The sequence below is a fragment of the Anser brachyrhynchus genome, assembly GCF_964034855.1.
Source record: "Anser brachyrhynchus genome assembly, chromosome: 5".
NCBI classification, from domain to species: domain Eukaryota; kingdom Metazoa; phylum Chordata; class Aves; order Anseriformes; family Anatidae; genus Anser; species Anser brachyrhynchus.
Window position 1 is genome coordinate 2,996,156 of NC_137699.1, and position 17,270 is coordinate 3,013,425.

Sequence of the window (17,270 nt, forward strand, 5' to 3'; positions counted from 1 at the left end):
CTGATATTTTGGTTCTTGCTTTTGATTTGTTTTTTCTGTGTGCAGTCAGCTTCTGATCATTGTGATGGAAGTACAATGTAGGCTACTGAATCTTCTGGCTACTGAATCTTCTGTGCCTGATTGCTGGTGTTTGGGGCAGTCACTTGTATATGAACGGGGGGGGGGGGGGGGGGGGGGGGGGGGAGGCGGGGTGAAAGCCTTAAAAATGGCAGTGACTAAATTCTGCATTTGTCTTTTAACAGTGCAAGACTGCCATAAATCTAGATCAGCAGGGAATCTAGCCCTCTCAGTCTACATAATTTCAAAATTTCCTTCTTCATCCTTAGAAATTTCTTGGCAAAGGCACATATCTGCTGTCCATTGATTGATCACATTTTGTCTTACAGTCATTTGTCACAGTCAGATTTTCTTGCCATCTTTGCTTTACAAATCCGGTCTAATTCAAGTATTTACGACCTGACTCATAAGCTTTGATTTATTTGCTTTTTTTTTTTTTTGTACATTTGTGGAGAATAGTTGCCACTTCAAATTTCTGTGCACTTCTCTTTATGATTCAGAACTATAAAGATTCAGAGCTTTGAAGGGGTCTATTTGTAGGACAGCACTCTCTCTCTAACATTGCCCACCATCACTCTTGTGAACTGAGTACTTGGGGGCACAGAAATTAAAGCACCTAAAAATAGCACGTAGCACTTGATCTTGTTTGTTTGACAGTCCTAGTAGCCTATTATTTTGTAATTAGTTCTGATATGGTTTCAATTTTTTATTTAAATGGCAAGTATCAAAATTCCTGGAAAAAATATCAGAAGCACAGAGAAGTATGTGGTGTTTCTATTTTTGTTCTGACTTTAATTATTTCTTGATCTTCATCCACTTTGACTTATTTTGTTGCTTCATTCTATCTAAATGCTGGGATTTTTCCACCACTAGTACATGCTCATGAAAGTGAACTGTTTCAAATGGTCTTATTATGCAAATTCACCTTTTAGTTTCGAAAATAAATTCTGTTTCATTTTTGTCAAAATCCCAAAGTCAACAATAAAGAGAGGAAATGATCTGTCATGCAGGGTTTGGGGGATTTTGAGCTATGCTCCTGGTGAGAGCTCAAAAATAATAAAGGGTCTGGTGGAAGAGCAGCTATTGTGTTGCCACTACTGTCACTTTCCTTTCCAAGCCAGAGGCAAGATGCCACAAGTTTAGTTTCTTGCTTCATTACCAGGTTAAATCAGCTCAAACCCACCTTTTACTGCTATGTGCCTAGCATGGATTGTAGAAAGTTCACCTCCTTTACTCACAGTAAGCTTTATTTACATTTAAAATAATTAAATATCAGCTGTAGTTATCTACTTGCGGTGTATGTAGACAATTAAAATAGACTGTACACTATGCCAAAGTATAGAATATATTGTAATAGGTTTACTGTCAAACAAAACTGGATCTATTTAGATTCAGTAGACCAGGAGGTCCCTTTTGTTTGGTTGTACTCTTCCCACAGCCCCCAGTTACAAAGAGTAGCAATAATACTAATTCTGAAGTCCCTTTCTACTCCCAGTACGATTAATATAAGGAATGATTGGATTTATCATTAATGTAGCATACAAAGAAATTGGCCAAACCTAGATGATCATTTAGTTTTGAAAAAAGAATGTCAAAACTCGAGCTATCATCTATACATGGGTTCTACTTGGCTTGTCTTGGCTGATCAACAAAGCCATCTCATGCCACACATTTTGGTGAGGGTTGTACATTTAACCCTCATGCTAACCACACAGTATCCCAGTTAAACCAGTTTGAGTACCTGAATCTGCCTGCTGAGCCTTCGCTGTTTCTGCCCTACAGTAATGCCTTACCGAGTGCTTGACAGCAATCACCCTTACTACTCATCTGTCCCTGCTGGCAGGAATGTACGTAGAGGTGATAAAATAAAAGGAAATAGCACAGTGTCATATGCAAATGATGTTGAAACTTTGCTTCTCCGTCTAATGGGTTTGTCTCATAACTCATCTCAAAATGCAACCAAACCACTGACTTACAGTATTTATAGCTGAAAGTAGATTTCTCATAGCTTTTCTGAGGAAAGCATAGAGAAAATTATTCCGTCTTTGTACAGAGAGAGAGGAAGAAGGAATTCTTTGCAAAGTGTTGTCCCTCAACATTGCTTGAAGGTTGTGATTTTTTTTAGCCTTTGAATTACTCTTCTGCTTTACACCTGAAGAGGTACGACTGGAATCTTTTTGTTCTGCAGTAGTTCTTTCAATTCTTATTTGTGTAAAAGTAGGGATAATTGCCACGAGCTTTCACAAATGTGTTTCTGAAAGAAGAGTGCTTTTCTGTTTGTTTGCTCAATGATTTCCTGGCAACAGTTCCCTTAGAGCAGAGTGTGACTGTACCAGCTACAGAGAGCCATTGGTATTGAAACTTTTCAAAATGGCTTTTTTTTGGTGCAGGTCACAGAAGTTATGAGAAACATCCATTTTTATTCTGAAGACAAAAATGCAACTACAGCTTTTTAGTGTGCTGAGAAGTAATACTGGCATGGGAGAAAATACCCTTTTGAAAATGCAAGAATCCAATAAATTATATCTTGTTCTGTGAATTTCTTATTTCACTTGTCTTCTAAGTGTTTGGAGGCTTACACTGGCTGAAAATTTGGACATAGATGCTTTCATCTGGACAGACAATAAAATTCTCAGGATTTAGTTTTTTTCAGCATATGTTATGTTATATATGTTATGGTTATAAATATAATTCTGTTTTTTTTTTTTATAATTCTGGTTTTTCATCCTGTAATCTGAACACGTCCATTTTGTTTAAACAGAAGCCAAAAAAACTGACAAGAAGCCAAACAGGTGTAAGCATTTCTGCTTTTTGTGATGGGAGTATTAAAACTGGCTATCTGAAAATCAGTGCCTCAAATGATATTTTTGTGCAGTCTTTTGCTTGAGTTGCTAATCGAGCATTTTTTAGCATTCTCTCTTAAAAATTTCCAGAGAATTTTGTATCTACTTCTTCAATTACATGAAACAAGTGCAGCATTAGTGACCTTATTGGGGTTCTGCTGATTTTGGGATCTAGCTGAAGATGGGTATTCTAACCAGTATAATGAAGAAAAATAAATTTATTCACATCTTTCTTGAGAAATATTCTCTGTACTCAATTAGTAGGAAAATTAAGTGTTTTTTGTTGTTGTTTTTAAATTGAGGCTTGCTGCTCTTGCAAAGAGGAATTTCTGTTGCTTTTGTTTCACATCTCTTTAAACATTGGCAGCAGCAATGACAAGTATCTAGTCTTCTGTGGCAGCCAAATCTGCTAAATACGCAAACTAACATGCTTACAGTCACAGCTGATTCTGATTTTATTATCACTACTCTAAAATATATTAGGTTGTCTTGATAAAACAGCACAATACTATGAGGAAAATCGGTAAATAACGTAAATAAAATACTAAGAAAGCAATATTTTCCTAGCAAGAGGGGATGCTTTTCTAGCCTGAGAAATATAGAAGTGCTGTTCAACTTTGTGAGCTCACCGAATTTCTGTGTTATGGTGAACTGATGGGATCTCATCAGCAGGAGCCTGGAAAGACCCGACACCTTTCTGTCAACCTGTTTTCTTGCTCTTTCTTTTGTAAATGGGCTGCCAAGGGCTTGACTTTTTTGAAATGGGAAATTACCTGGCATAGTGAGAGCCCCAAACTGTCATCTCCTTCTGTAAGTGTTGGTTTAAGCAAGGTAGATGGGATTTGCAAAACTGAAAGAATGCAGAGCAGCTTCTCCCAGCTTGTGTTTCTTCAGCACAGATGATCTGTGGAGTCCTTCCTGACACTTCAGGAGAGCTAGAGCAGTGCTATGGTGTCTGAGCTGCTTAGCCCAGAGGTCAGGTCAGGGCAGTGTGAGTTAGGGGTCCTGGAACTCTTCCAAGGCAAGTTACTTAACCACTCTCCAGTCACGTTTAATCCCTGGTCTGAAATGCAATTTACTGGTTTTATTAGTATTTAGACAATATGTGTGAATCATGGATGCAAACTCCTCAATAAATGCAAATTCTTATAATACACCTTACTCAGACATGGAAAAGAAGTACAAGACCAGCTCATTAGCCACCATTCTGGCTGCGTCCTGTTGTTGAAAGCTGTCTAACGAAGTTAGAGAGAGATGCAGCTCCTCTGTTATCCATGGATGTTCTTTAGTACTGGGGAAAGGATATGGCTGTTGATATTACCCTTTATTAGAGCAAATTATATGAATACATACGCTAGTCCAGGGAAGCCACATCTTTATTTGAGTGGGTCTGGACAATTACAGCTCTTGTAAATTAACTTTTTTTTTTTTCTATGTTTAAGTGAGGAAAAAAGAAACTGGAGAGAAGAGACCGAATCAGAACTTAAAGCTCAATTGTATCTAGAGCTCCAAATCCTACAGATAATCACTGATATTAATAGTTTTCTACTATTGTGGGTAATTCTGCTGATTCTCAGGGAACAACTTAGAACAGCAAAGCTAAGCAGGATCTGGAGGGATGGAAATCTCTCAGGTTCTGCCTGCTCCCTTCACTGTGCAGCCGTGAGTCCCACCGGAAGGTAGCTCTGGGCCTGTGACCTGCCTACGCGCATGGTGGGCTGTGTGATGGGCAATTTGCCCATGACACTGCAATGCACTGTGCCTGCTGACTTGCCGTGGTTTGAGAGCTGCACACCGCAGACTGAGTGCTGGAAGAATGCACTTTTCAGATTGGGATTTGGAGCAACTCATTCCAGTGTGTTTTGTGAAAGAGTGATAATCTCAAAGAAATGTCATTGCTCAGAGAAAGGTTCTGTTCAAGTGAACTTGTTAAGAAATCTGCATTTATTTATGAAATTAATATTATATGAAATATTTTAACAGTGATTGTAGTGGCAAGCGTTGTAAGGCGCAGCATGTATCATTCTGTATGTAGGAAACTTCAATAAAAACATTTTGCTTACAGTCTTTGTATGAAAGATTACAAGTTATTTAATTGTCTTTGTCAAGTAATATTTGTTTTAGAGACTGGAATTATTGTGCCTTCGAGAGAACATTCTTCTAATAGAAGCAGATTTCTCAGGGAAAGGAACATTTTATTATCTGTTGTTCAGCTTTTGGACTTGATTCTGTTACTTGCTGCTGTCCTGTAGTGAATGTATGCTCAAAGCCAAACAGACAAGGCTTTGCTTCTCTTTGTTGCTGAATTATTCCTATCTCTTCTACCTCAATTACAGTACAACATGAAGTAAATCAGTGTTTTAACTATGGTATCCCTAGTACTTAACAGTACACACCTCTAAAGGGCCTTTTGCTCTGCAGTTCCAGACTTGTACAGCAGTGAGTGGGAGTTGTGTAACTGACTTCAGGGGTTCATGATCGAGCTTTAAGTGCAGTCACCTTACTGGGAACCTGCGATTTAAAAGAATGGCTCATATCTTCTGAGAAGAAACATTGTGCAACTTCTGCAGGTCATGCAAATCATGCTTTTCCCCTTTCCTCCTCTCCTGGTGAGTCAACAAACCTTTTCCTGACAGTGAAAACAACGGAATATGACTTCAAAGGCTTCAGTGGAGGCTGTGGTCTTCATACGTGACATACACTGCCACTACAAAATGCTTGTTTCATTGCAACAAATGTTGGTGCAGCTCTGGGGAAGGCCTGCACGACATACAGGAATAAGGAGAACATAATCTCAAGGCTAAGCTAGAGGAGTGCTAAGAATAATATAAACCTTACAATCATGGTATTAGGCTGAAGAGATTTCTATGATGGGATAGACAGGAAAAATGAAGAGTCGGGGCAGCCCTCCAAGTCTGAGGAGGGTGATTTAGGTTGCATCTTCAGGTGCTGTGACGTTCTGTAGGCCAAGGTAATCCTAGGTAATTCACTGCAAACTCTATGCTGTGACAGCCAGCCAAAACCGCTCATCGTTTGTCACCTGCTTTTGATCTCCTGAGGTATCCTAAGACACCTGTCTGAAACTGCGTAGAATAACAGTAAATTTAACTTCTAGGACTCAAAATGAAAAGAATGTGTTCTGACATGCATCCTTTCTGACTGGAAATGAAGAACGCTTTTCACTGAGCTTTAAGTAGTTGTTGATGAAGTATTTCCATTGTCTTTGACGTAAGATTTGTCTTATGGGCGTGTTTATTGTTCAAAATGATGAAGAACAAAAAGTCACAAAAATGTGCAACTTCTGTGCAAAAAAAAAGACTTGATATCATAGGATTTTGAAAAAGATAAGTTCCATTTTGTGATAATTTGATTTTTGTCCTTTTGCGACCAGAGCTTTTTAATTTTTTTTCTCCTAATACTTCTGAGCTTTGCTTGCAAAGTCTCAACTGTAAGAATCTGGGATGAAATCTAATAATTTGGTTTGGGACTGTGTTTGAAGAAGAAAATTCCTCCCATCTCAAAGTATATTTTTCAGAGGTTATCTCAGTGCTCTGGACTTGTAGAGTCATCCACAGAATTTGGCACCTGTGGGTGTCAGCTGGCTGCTGAGGAGAAAACCATATAGCAGAAGGGATCTTCTGAATCTTTTCTCCCTTTGCTACAGCTGAGAAATTTGCTCCTGTTACTTCTTTTGGTCACCTAGTTCTTCTACTTGGATTTTATGTATGCAGAATGTTTTATAAAAAACAAAACAAATAAAACCTTGATGCCCACAGTTTTGTAGAACACAAACTGTGTATGCAAGGCATTGTATTTAGATCTTTGCTTTTCTTTCCTTATTTCTTGGAATAGAAAGTTTGCTAGGTCAAAATGTCAAAGGAGCCGTGATTATTTCTGCTGTGGTTTGTACGTGTGCATTGTGGCAGAGCTGTAAACCCCCCTTTTTTGTCATGGTTTTCTCTCTTTATTGCTGTCTCATCGCTGATGAGCCGGCTGATTAATAGGTTGTTTAATTTCCTTTTGTCTTTTTGTTTTTAAAGTCTTTACAAGAATGTACAACACCCCAGTAACAATGGCTAATTTTGCAAACTGTGACAAAAACTTCTCCTGAGGCTTTTTTTCCAAGGTGACACTGAGACTTTCTGCGTAGTTTGCAGTCTTCAGCTTGTACTGTGGGCAGATTAGCCTGTGTTTTTCAGTCTGTAATATTCCTTTGATACTGTTACTTCTGTTCTCTTTGATAAGAACTTCATCTGTTTGCCACAACATCAGACCAAAGACAAAACAGGTCTCCCTTTTGCAGTTTTATTTAAATTACTGTATACATCAGGGATTTGAAATGCTGTGGCTAAAATACTGTAGGTGCTGACCACAAGGATCATTTGCTTCAGATGTTATGCATTGAAAACGGGCATCTTTTTAAACTGGTTTGGTCACTGCAGCCAGCGAGTGAACTTTACTACTTGTTGGTCAGTCTTTACAATTTTTGTTGCAGTAGGAATCTTCCCCCTGCTGATCCCCTTTTCTTGCAGAGGGAATCCTTAACCTGGGAGACCAGGGAGCTATTCTGTTGGGGGTGGTAAATGCGTTCAGGTCAATGGTTCGCTATGAGAATGTCTCAGCTGTGTTTAAAGTCAGGAAACTTGTAAAAGTTGGGATTCAAATAGAGGTGAGAAAACTGGCTTGGGACATGCTGAATGCTCAGTTCATCACTGACATCACTTAATTACTGCCCTCCGCTCCCCAGATTCCGTGACTGAGGTGTATTTGGTAGCTTGCTGATGCTTTGGGATAGTTTTGTGGTGTGCAAACGTCCTCTGCTTTGCCTGCAGCCAGAAGAAATTTGGCAAATAACTGTAGTTTCCCCAAGGACTTGATTTTTTTATTTCTTTCTACTTCTAGGTGTCAGTCAGTCTCTCCACCACCTCTTTTGTCCCCGCCAAGAAGCCCAGCCTACCCCCTCAGTGACAGCGAGGACTCTTGCCGTTCTACTCGGCTCACCAAAGCTTCCAACTCCAGACTGCGCCTCAAGGACTGGAGCAGCCGCCCGTCTGCGCTGCGCAGCACCTCCACCAGCCCCTCGGACACCGACTCTCCGAGCCACCCTCTCAAAGCCGTCAGTGTGGGCGCTTTGGATAAAAGGTTGTCTGTGTTCAAGTCTGAGGACCAAAAGGAGACCCCAAAGGAGGCTCAGGATGGGGACGCAATAGGGAGCCATCCGCTCGCCCGGAGCACTCTTTCCTTGGGCACTGCTGCAAACTTGAGGAACCTCTCCCTCAGCCGGGCGAGTGTCCGCTCCCAGGTGCTGGACATCAGGCAGAAGATCACAGAATGGGAGTGTCGCCGGGAGCTGTCTCCCAGGATGAGCATGTGTGCGGACAAGAGGGACGCTGGGGAGAGGTCAGGCAGCGAGAGCTGCCCTAGTGTGCTGACATCTCCTTGCAGCGAGAAGACATTTGATTTCAAAGGGTTTAGAAGAATGAGCCGAACGTTTTCGGAGTGCTCTTACCCAGAAACAGAGGAGGAGGAACTGCTGGACAGGGATTCCTGCCATCGGGTAGAAAAGAGACCAGGCAGGAGCGAGCCTCCTTCTGTTGCTTTCCTCAAGGGCCATGTGAGGAAAGAGTCCTCTGCTGTGCTCAACAGAATACAGAAGATCGAGCAAGCACTGAAAGAGCAGCCTGGCAGGGGCCTCCCCCAGTTACCGAGCAGCTGTTACAGTGTTGACAAAGGGAGGAAAAAGTCTCTGACTCTGAGTACTGTGGAGGGACTGGGTGAAAACCTAAGTAATAGCAAAGGAGGGAGTGTTATTTTGGGGGGTGAACCAGAAACATCCACTGAGGCTGAGAAAAGCAGTAAGACAAAACAGGGGGTTACTGCAAACTCTGCTGACCCTAATCTGCTCCTTGAAAGCGCAGCTAACACCGTGGTGAATCCTGTACCCAAGCCCAAACGCACCTTTGAATATGAAGCAGACAAAAACCATAAAAGTAAACCAAGCAATGGCCTACCTCCATCTCCTACATCTGCTGCTCCTCCCCCCCTCCCGTCCACCCCTGCACCCCCTGTGACCAGACGGCAGAAGAAAGAGTCTCGCTTTCACAGAAAATCCCAGAATAGGTAAAAGTGTAGGAAATGTCTTGAGCTTGATCTTCAAATAAATAACTGTGGTGTATTATTTTAGTAGCAATATTTCAAATTCTCCCTCTAATAGAATGCTTTTGACCTGAGAAATGCTAGGAATTGCTTGCAAGACAAGTATTTTTTCCACTGGACTGCTCTGTTGGGATGCACTGGCAAAATACCCGTGCATAGCTACAATTTTGGAGTTCTCCATCCTGCGTTCCTTGATCCCTGGAAAAGTCTTCAGGTCATTTTGGCACAAATGCCCTTACTTGAGATTCTTAATGGAGCATAATTTCATTATCCTCTTGTAGCAGGACCATAACTCATCTGTTGTAGTCCTGTCTGCCTGTTTACTGCAAGATATATCTGCAGAGGGTTTGTGTTTCCAAAGCTTACTACAGTTGTGTCAGTTTTATGTGACATTGGTGATTTTATGTAATTCAGTGCTTAGAAACGTTGTCATAAGTTGCTATCAACAGCTGTAGAGGATTAGTGTTGAGAAAACCATATTTTAGCATAGAAGGGACTTTATATATTCCTGAGTTAATGATGAGCAGAGTATATGGCAACATTTCCACAGCAGTCTGTGGAGTTCAACTTGTTTTAATTAAATGATTCCCATTGGCTTTTTGGAAATGGTAAAACTCATTCTGCTCTCCATTTAGAAAATTGTAGGGATAATTGTTGATAAAAACTCAAAGTATTGTATTTTGAACGTTTGCTCAGCTATCTGTGCATGTGTACAGTACACACACAGCTGAAACTTAGTGATGAGCTTTGCAAGTAACTGTTAAACAACATCTCAAGTGAATGCTATGAATTCAATATCTGGTGTTTGATGTTGGCTCAATTAATTATAAGTTTATGTCAGCACAACCTGACCTGAAGTGCTCTGGGGCAGGAAAAGGAGAAGAGGAGCCTTCAGAATCTCTTCTTTCAAGAAACACCTGTTTCTGAAATGGGTCAGACAACTCTGCTGGTGTACATTGCTTCTGAGAGAAAGAGAGGGGAGAAATGTGGAAAGCCAAGCTCTGATTAGCAGCAATTATCTTTGAGTCCTGGCAATAATCTCAGTTAGAGGAAACAAACCTAGATTTTAACAAGAATTTGTGAAATAAACCTGACCTCATTTTGTTCACTGCAGCGTATACAATGTACAGAAGCCGGACAGTAATTTTTAAATGTTCAGATATAAACGGTAGCCTTTATTGGAAAACTAAGGGGCAAATAGTAAAATGGTCTGGGTGAAGTGGTAAAGTGGTCTGTGTGGTGGGTGGGAAGAGGAATGAATCACATGAGATGATTCTTGCCACAGAATCACCTTGTGGCCTATGTCTAAGTGATCAAAGTCAATCTCTGAGTACATACTCACACTTAGTTTGAGACCATACAAGTCATCTAAGACCACAGTATTTTGGTATGATTAGTTTTTGAGATGAAGTTTTGAATCCTCTTTTCAAGAAGAAGTGCAATTCATGCTTGTGCCTGCTGTTCTGCAAGCTCAGTCTCTTGTCATTGCTGAGTTAGACAATAAATTTGTACAGACAGCACAGTTTGACAGTGGAGCCTGTCCTAGACGGGGCTGGTAGGCATGAGTTCAATGCAAAAACAATGTTTATCAATTTAGGTAATGATTAGCTGAGTGTAAGTTTTAGGAGTTGCAGTGCTATCGTGTGTATCTCTGGATTCTTGCAAATCAGTTTGACATTTTGCAGGTTAGGTTTCTATTTGCTTGGAACATATGTGTGGTTTAAGCTCACTGGAATATCAAGAGAATGGACGGTTTCTATTTATTTTTTTAATATTTTGGTTGAAACCAGCTTTTCTGGTGGCTATTTTAACTTCATAATAAAATGAAGATGAACACTGGCCCTGGTAGAGCTAACAGTGCAAACCATATACCTCCCAACTTCAGTGTAGGTAGTGCCTCAGAGAAACAAGAGCTGGGCAAACTGGAGAATGGGGAGGGCATGGACAGCAGCTTCTTGCAATCCACAGGATTCTCCTACGTCCAGCTGGACTTATGACGCCAAACCTCCCATCCACAGTGACAGGAGAGAGCACAGGAAGGAGGGACCAAGACTCTCTCCAGGAAGCCGTCTGAGCCAGCTGTCCCTCACCTTCCTGCCAGAAAGCCCAAATCTTCAGGGCCCAGCCATCACCCAGGGGTGCTCATTCACCCCTGACAGCCTTTATTTCCTGTATGCTTTGTCCTTTGCTGACAGTGCTTGACACAAGCTGTGCAAGGGAGATGGGTGACTTTTACACACCTGAATCTGCCTTTGGCATTTGTACACTGCTTTTTATCTTAGGATGTATCTGAATGTTCAAGACATGAGTATTTTCAGACTAAGGTTTACATCTGCTAAGGCAACTGGTAGAGGAGTGCTTTCCAGATAAATGCCTTTTTCTTGAGGAGAGAGGGCCACATGTTTCTCCTGGCAAGCACAAAACAATTTCTAATCTAATGACTGTGCAGCTAACTTACTATGTAACTGATGAAAAATATTCCATACTTTCTGGATATTTTCTCCTTCTCTGTATAATGGGGATAACAATACTTCCAACCTCATAAAGGTGTCACTGTTTGTTATACTGACTACTGCTGTCAGTACAGGGCTTGAGGGTCCTCTACAAGTCCTCTTAAAGCATGATGTGTGATTTATTTTTTAGTTAATTTATATACATTTCTTAACAAACAATTGCTCAGCTAAGTATTTGAGTCATTTTTGCATTCTAGTTACTAATTACTTATTGTTTTAACTTCAGAAAATCCTTTGAGTTTGAGGATGCATCAAGTCTGCATTCCTTGTACCCTCCCTCCCCAACTGAAAATGGGACTGAGAGCCAGCATAAATTTGGATCCAAGAGCACTTTAGAAGAAAATGCCTACGAAGACATCGTGGGTAAGATCCTGTTGCATTATATGAACTCACACTGGGTTGTTGAGCCATTGTGGTCAGGCTGTGCATTGCTGAACATACGCCCTGTGCAAGAACATTCAATGCTGATAGCAAAGAGAGATTAAATGAAAGGTAAATGATTCTGTTGTATCAGAGCAAATGTAACTCTCAGTCCACATGCAGGAGGTCTTGATTCCTTTGAACTTTGTTGAGTGGTATTGGAGACAGACTGGTCAGATTTTTTCATGCTTTACTAGAAACAATATTTTTTTTTAACAAAGCCTTGGCCTGAAGCCTTGAGCGATGTAAAAATGTAAAGTGAAATAGATACAGAACTATCCAACAGCAAGATTAACCTCAGTGGTCTTGTGTGGTCAGCTTGAGCTTTTCAGGACTTCTGTGGGGACTGCCCCAAAGCAGTTGTATGTAGCATAATTCCTGGTCTCCCCTCAGTCCCAGTTGTTGGTTAAAGAAAAATTAATTTCCTTTAGCTATAGAGCCATCAGGAATGCACAACGAAAACACTGTTTTGATTAAGCTTCACAAGAAAAACATGTTTCTTTTGGTCTTAGAAGGAAATGTATGGCCTATGCATACATTCTTTTAACATCAAAAAAGTTGTTATAATTACTGAAAATTGGGCAGCCCTTCAGAGCACAGTTTTTCCACACAAGTGATGAATATCTGCACTGTTTTTAACTCTTTCAGTGTTGTATTATTGCAAGAAGTACAAAGGGTACTTCATTTTCATTTACTTTGGACAGTGAATCTTTATCTACTGCAAACTGGAGGGCTACCAAAGTAGTCAGGGGCCCTACAGCACATCCTCTAAAGAGATACTGAGGGAGCTGGGCTTGTTTAGTCTGGTAAAAAGGAGGCCCAGAGGCAATCTAATGCTGCTTACAGATGTCTGAAGGGCGAACAAAGATGATAGCACAAAAATCTTCTTGGTCATGGCAGTTGATACAGCAAGGGACAGTTGCCACAAATTTCAGCTTGGGGCTCTTTGTCTGTCTAACTAAATTCTGTCTCTGGTTTGTCAGCCTCAGTGAAATCAGGACTTCACTCTTTCAGTTTTCAGCTGTACTCTCCCTCTGTGCCATTCAAAATAAATGCTACCAGAACACCAAAAATGCTTTTGTTCAGTGTCTGCTAATAAAAATATGAGAGCTTATGTAGATACTAAAAAGATTTTTTCCGTGGAGAGCACCTCTATATGATCATCAGCCTTCTCCATGAACAGCCAGACCACTGTGCAGTCCACACTTGAAAATGTATTGTGTGTTATAGTGCCCATCTTTGCTCAGGGACTATCAACATGCTGCCAGATGTTAAGTTGTAATGTTTGCTTTCCTTGCTTTGGTTTGTTTAAAAAAAAAAAGTGCAGGACTAGTAAGAATCTTTCTTCAAATTAGAAGAAATCTTGGGTTCAATGAAACAAAATCACAGTGGGCACTTCCAACTCACGGGAACTATAAGTTTGCTTTCTGCAAATTATAATTCGGGCATTTTGGCAGGGCAGTGAGAAGAGAATGCAAAATTTCTGATCTGTGGACAAACACAGAATTTCATTGTTTTGTATTACTTTTTAACAGTCTCATTCCAAAGCACTTCATTCAACACAGGCAGTGAGGGGGGAATACAAATTCAGTACAATTCTTATAAACTGTCAAATGTGATTAAAGACAAGCCAAAGTAGTTTGATCTCTGGCTTTAAAGAAACTAATGTAGTTTTGCGTATCACATCTGCATAATTTATACCAGTAGTGCTAGACCCCTGTCTCTAAGTAGCACTCTTGTACTCATGTAAACCAGGTGTCTGTAAGAGTGAGTTTATTTTATAGATTTACATCTGCTTCAAAGCTAGAAAGAACTCTGTCACTGCTGCTTTGGATTTTCTTTGCAAACAGTTCTCCTAAAAGTGGTAGATTTTTTTTTTTCTATAGCTGGTTGAATATCCTTCTTCCCTAAATGCTTGTAGGTAGCTAAAATATTGTCATTGTAGCAATAAATTTAAAAAAATCTCCCTCACCACCCATAGAATTAAAACTTTTAATGCAGGTATTATCTATCAGAGAGTACCTTCTTAAAAAGTGTATATAATGTTAAACACCTACAAGGTGCTGTGTGGGATACTGAATGCTCTCACTCAGGCTAGTCCAATTATCAAAATGTAGCTTTTAAGCACATAGGTACTAGGAGTAGAGTAATTTTTTCTGAGATTATTGCATGACCTCCTCATCTGATGCACATGGACACTAAACCTTTGTCTTTCTCCTGGTGCCCTTACAGTGTTTCCTTCTTTAATGGTGAGGACAGTGATGAGCTGCTGTGGGTAGATTGTTATTTTGAGACTTGACTTTAAGACTTTTTATTTAAGGTACTTTAAAACCAAAAATTGTTGTTCTTTGAAATCTAGGGACATAATGAACCAGAGACTTTGTTTAATTTTGTAATATTTAAGTACATTTTAATAAATGAAATATTTGCATGTTAACTTCAAGAGAGGTACTGGATTGGAACATAAAGATCCATTCTGCATTAATCAAAAAGCAACGGTATAAAAGCATACACATTCCTAATATTAATCAGAGCTGTATTCCATGTGCAAGGAACCATGTGGACTTCATTCATCTTCTGTACTAGCATTCACAGGAATGTGGCAGTCATAGTAAACTTAACATTGTTTTGCTTCTTGTGGTTTTGAATGAGTCTTTAATCAGACAAAAACTGATGTGGCTTTATGAATCCAGTTGGGGAAACCATACTTGGCTTTGTGCAAATTCAAGGAACTATCATAGTATTAAGAGATGTCTGAGACAGTTGCTTCCGCTGTGTTTGTGGACAACAGTATTTCCTGTCATGTGTACCATATGGTTTCAGTGTTCCAGTCTGTTCCACTAAATACAGTTGAGATATTTGAATATTGTTATTTAATCTCTGCTGTCTCTGAGGCATTTTTCACCTGACACCTAGAAGAAAGCACAAAAAAGGTTGAATGAAAGTAAAGTGAAAGCAAGGGTAAGGGAACAACATCAAGTTTGTCTAAAGAAAATCTAGTAAAACCATGTAAATTGTGGTATGTGTTTGCAAGAGAAATTGCATTCACAATTTTGAAATTAAATACAGAGGAAGAAATCTGCTTTGACAGGGGAAGCATTCTTACTGTGTATGTAACTCATCGGAGTGCTGGACACAGTAGAACAGGTGGGAATCTCCTCTAAATCCGTCTTTCAGTTTATTTCTGCCCATCAAGCTCTTAAGAGGAGGAGCACAAGTGTCTGCCCCTGCCCCGGGGAAGTTTGGTGTTTCCCTGGCAGCAGAGCCCCTAGGAACACCAAGTCTAGGCACACTAGCATATGGCAGCCAGGTATAGCCTGGCCTGGCCTATGCCAGGAGTTTGGTGGCATGCCAAGGGAATCGGTATCAAAACCTGTGTTAGGACTGCTTGGTGGCAGGTCCCAGTGCTGTGCTTAGATCTCTCATGGAAGTCATGCTTCTCTCCTTTGACTTTGTGGTTGATATAGTCAGCAGTATGAGGCTCTTTTGTTCATTAAATACAGGTACTTTTTCAACAGATGTTTTAGGTTGTACTGTAGAAGATGGAGCCTCACAAATACCTTCTGGCTGAGGAAGTGATTTTTCCAAGCTGGCTCCAACAGCAGAAATGGACCTCTGCCTGGGCAGATGGGTTAGCTGTTAAAGAGGAACAGGTAACCTAGGCAAGAAGAAAGCTAGTCGAAGGTGTAAGATTCAAGCAACTGGAACAAATTCCCATGGGGGTTAAAAAATAATAACAAAAACAAACCAACAACAGCTTTCCTCTAAGTAACGCTATAGTTAATATGCAAAGTTAAAGGTTGAAATGTTTTCATGTTAAAGCTGGGGTTCAGCTGTAGAGTTTCGGTTCTGAAAGAGCACAGGCCTTTAGATCCGGGGTTTGATATTGTCCATGGTAATAGAGGCCAGTTTTGAAAGCTTGCACTGGAATTCAGTTCCATCTTCTCCTCATTTCTCCCTATCTCCACATCACAGTTTCTCTGTGCTCCACTAAGGAGACTAGAGACAATTGTCACACAGTCTTGATGGAGATGCAGACTTCTTCCCAGCTCTGAAATGCTCGGAGCCATATCTTGGGTTCAGGCCCATCTCCGGTTGTATTTGTATGTTGAGAAGTAACTGATGAAGCCAGTCAGAAGACTTTTCTGGAGCCTCTGAAACTCTCAGTCAGATGAGTTAGATTGTTTCATATTGGCTTCAAATAAAAGGTGATAGTTAAAATGTGTTGGAAATCTGGCCATCTATGGAAGGGAAAGGATGAGAAAAGGAGGCAAACAGAGGAAGTGAGGCAGTTAAAGGAGAAGCAGCTGCAGACAGCTACTGTATCTGCTTTGAAAGCAGTCTAGAAGTCTCAAGCAGTCTAGAAAGTAAAGCAATGTGCCCAGAAGTACTGCTGTGGAATCTCTGTAACTGGAATGAATTTCTGAGTGAGATCTTGCTCGTGGGCTTCTAATGGGAGCTTACAGAAATCTGTGGTCCCAGGGGCAGCTGGACCTCCAGGGAAGGGTTTTTTACACACCTTCCTGCTCTCTGGATCTGTTCAGTGTCACATTAGGAAATGCTGAGCTCTTCCAACTGGATGTTTCTCTTGACAAATATGTTTTGCATCTTAAGAGGAGTTGGAGAGAGGATAACAACTTAATCACTGTGCTTCTGGAGGCATATTATTAAACCATGTTACAGTTGTCACCTAAGGTGACTGAAAAGTGAAACTGTGGGATTATATGCAATAATTTATCTGTTTTCCTCTCTTTGTCCATTTGAGTATCTCACTTCAGTTTGGGGAGAATCTATTTCTTGTTTACTTTGGCACTATAACAGGACAACTAGCTAAGGGTTTGCATGGGCCTTCTTCACAGTCAGGTACCTGGGTGAAATATAAATCATCATAAAGCCCCAAACCTGTCAGATTGGTACCAGATCTAGAAAAGTTTTTTGGTGTTTTTGTTTTGTTTTATTTATTTATTTATTTATTTTGAGTAAAATTGTTTCCCCGTAAGTCTTATGTTCAGGTTATCGCTCAGCAAAATATCTTGCTTTCGGCATATCCAGCTCTTCTTGAAATTAGTGGAGGACAGTTTGTTGCTGTACTTGGGTAAGTACAGTCTTTTCCAGAGAGTTGAAAATGGCCCGAGTTGGGTCTCAGCTATTTCACAATACATCAGACCACATAAGAGAGGAGATGGAGCAATATGTCTCAAATCAGCATTATTAAACGAGTGTCAGGGCAGCCTAACCCAGGTGGGTGCCTGAGCAGTTAAAATAGGCAGATGTGGACCTT

At 40.4% G+C, this 17,270-nt stretch overlaps 1 protein-coding gene across 11 annotated transcripts in view; it reads left to right on the top strand.

Annotated features, from left to right (window-relative positions):
• The window catches only part of DENND2B (DENN domain containing 2B), a 170,155-nt gene that overhangs the window by 94,788 nt on the left and 58,097 nt on the right, over positions 1–17,270 (top strand). For 8 of the 11 annotated variants that reach the window (XM_080595788.1, XM_080595792.1, XM_080595789.1 and 5 more), the window contains 2 exons: positions 7,803–9,020; positions 11,796–11,932. In XM_080595788.1, coding sequence (XP_080451914.1) covers positions 7,803–9,020; positions 11,796–11,932 — 1,355 coding nt within the window. The remainder of the gene's footprint in view (positions 1–7,802; positions 9,021–11,795; positions 11,933–17,270) is intronic. The other 3 variants (XM_080595785.1, XM_080595793.1, XM_080595784.1) reach the window with 1 other exon arrangement.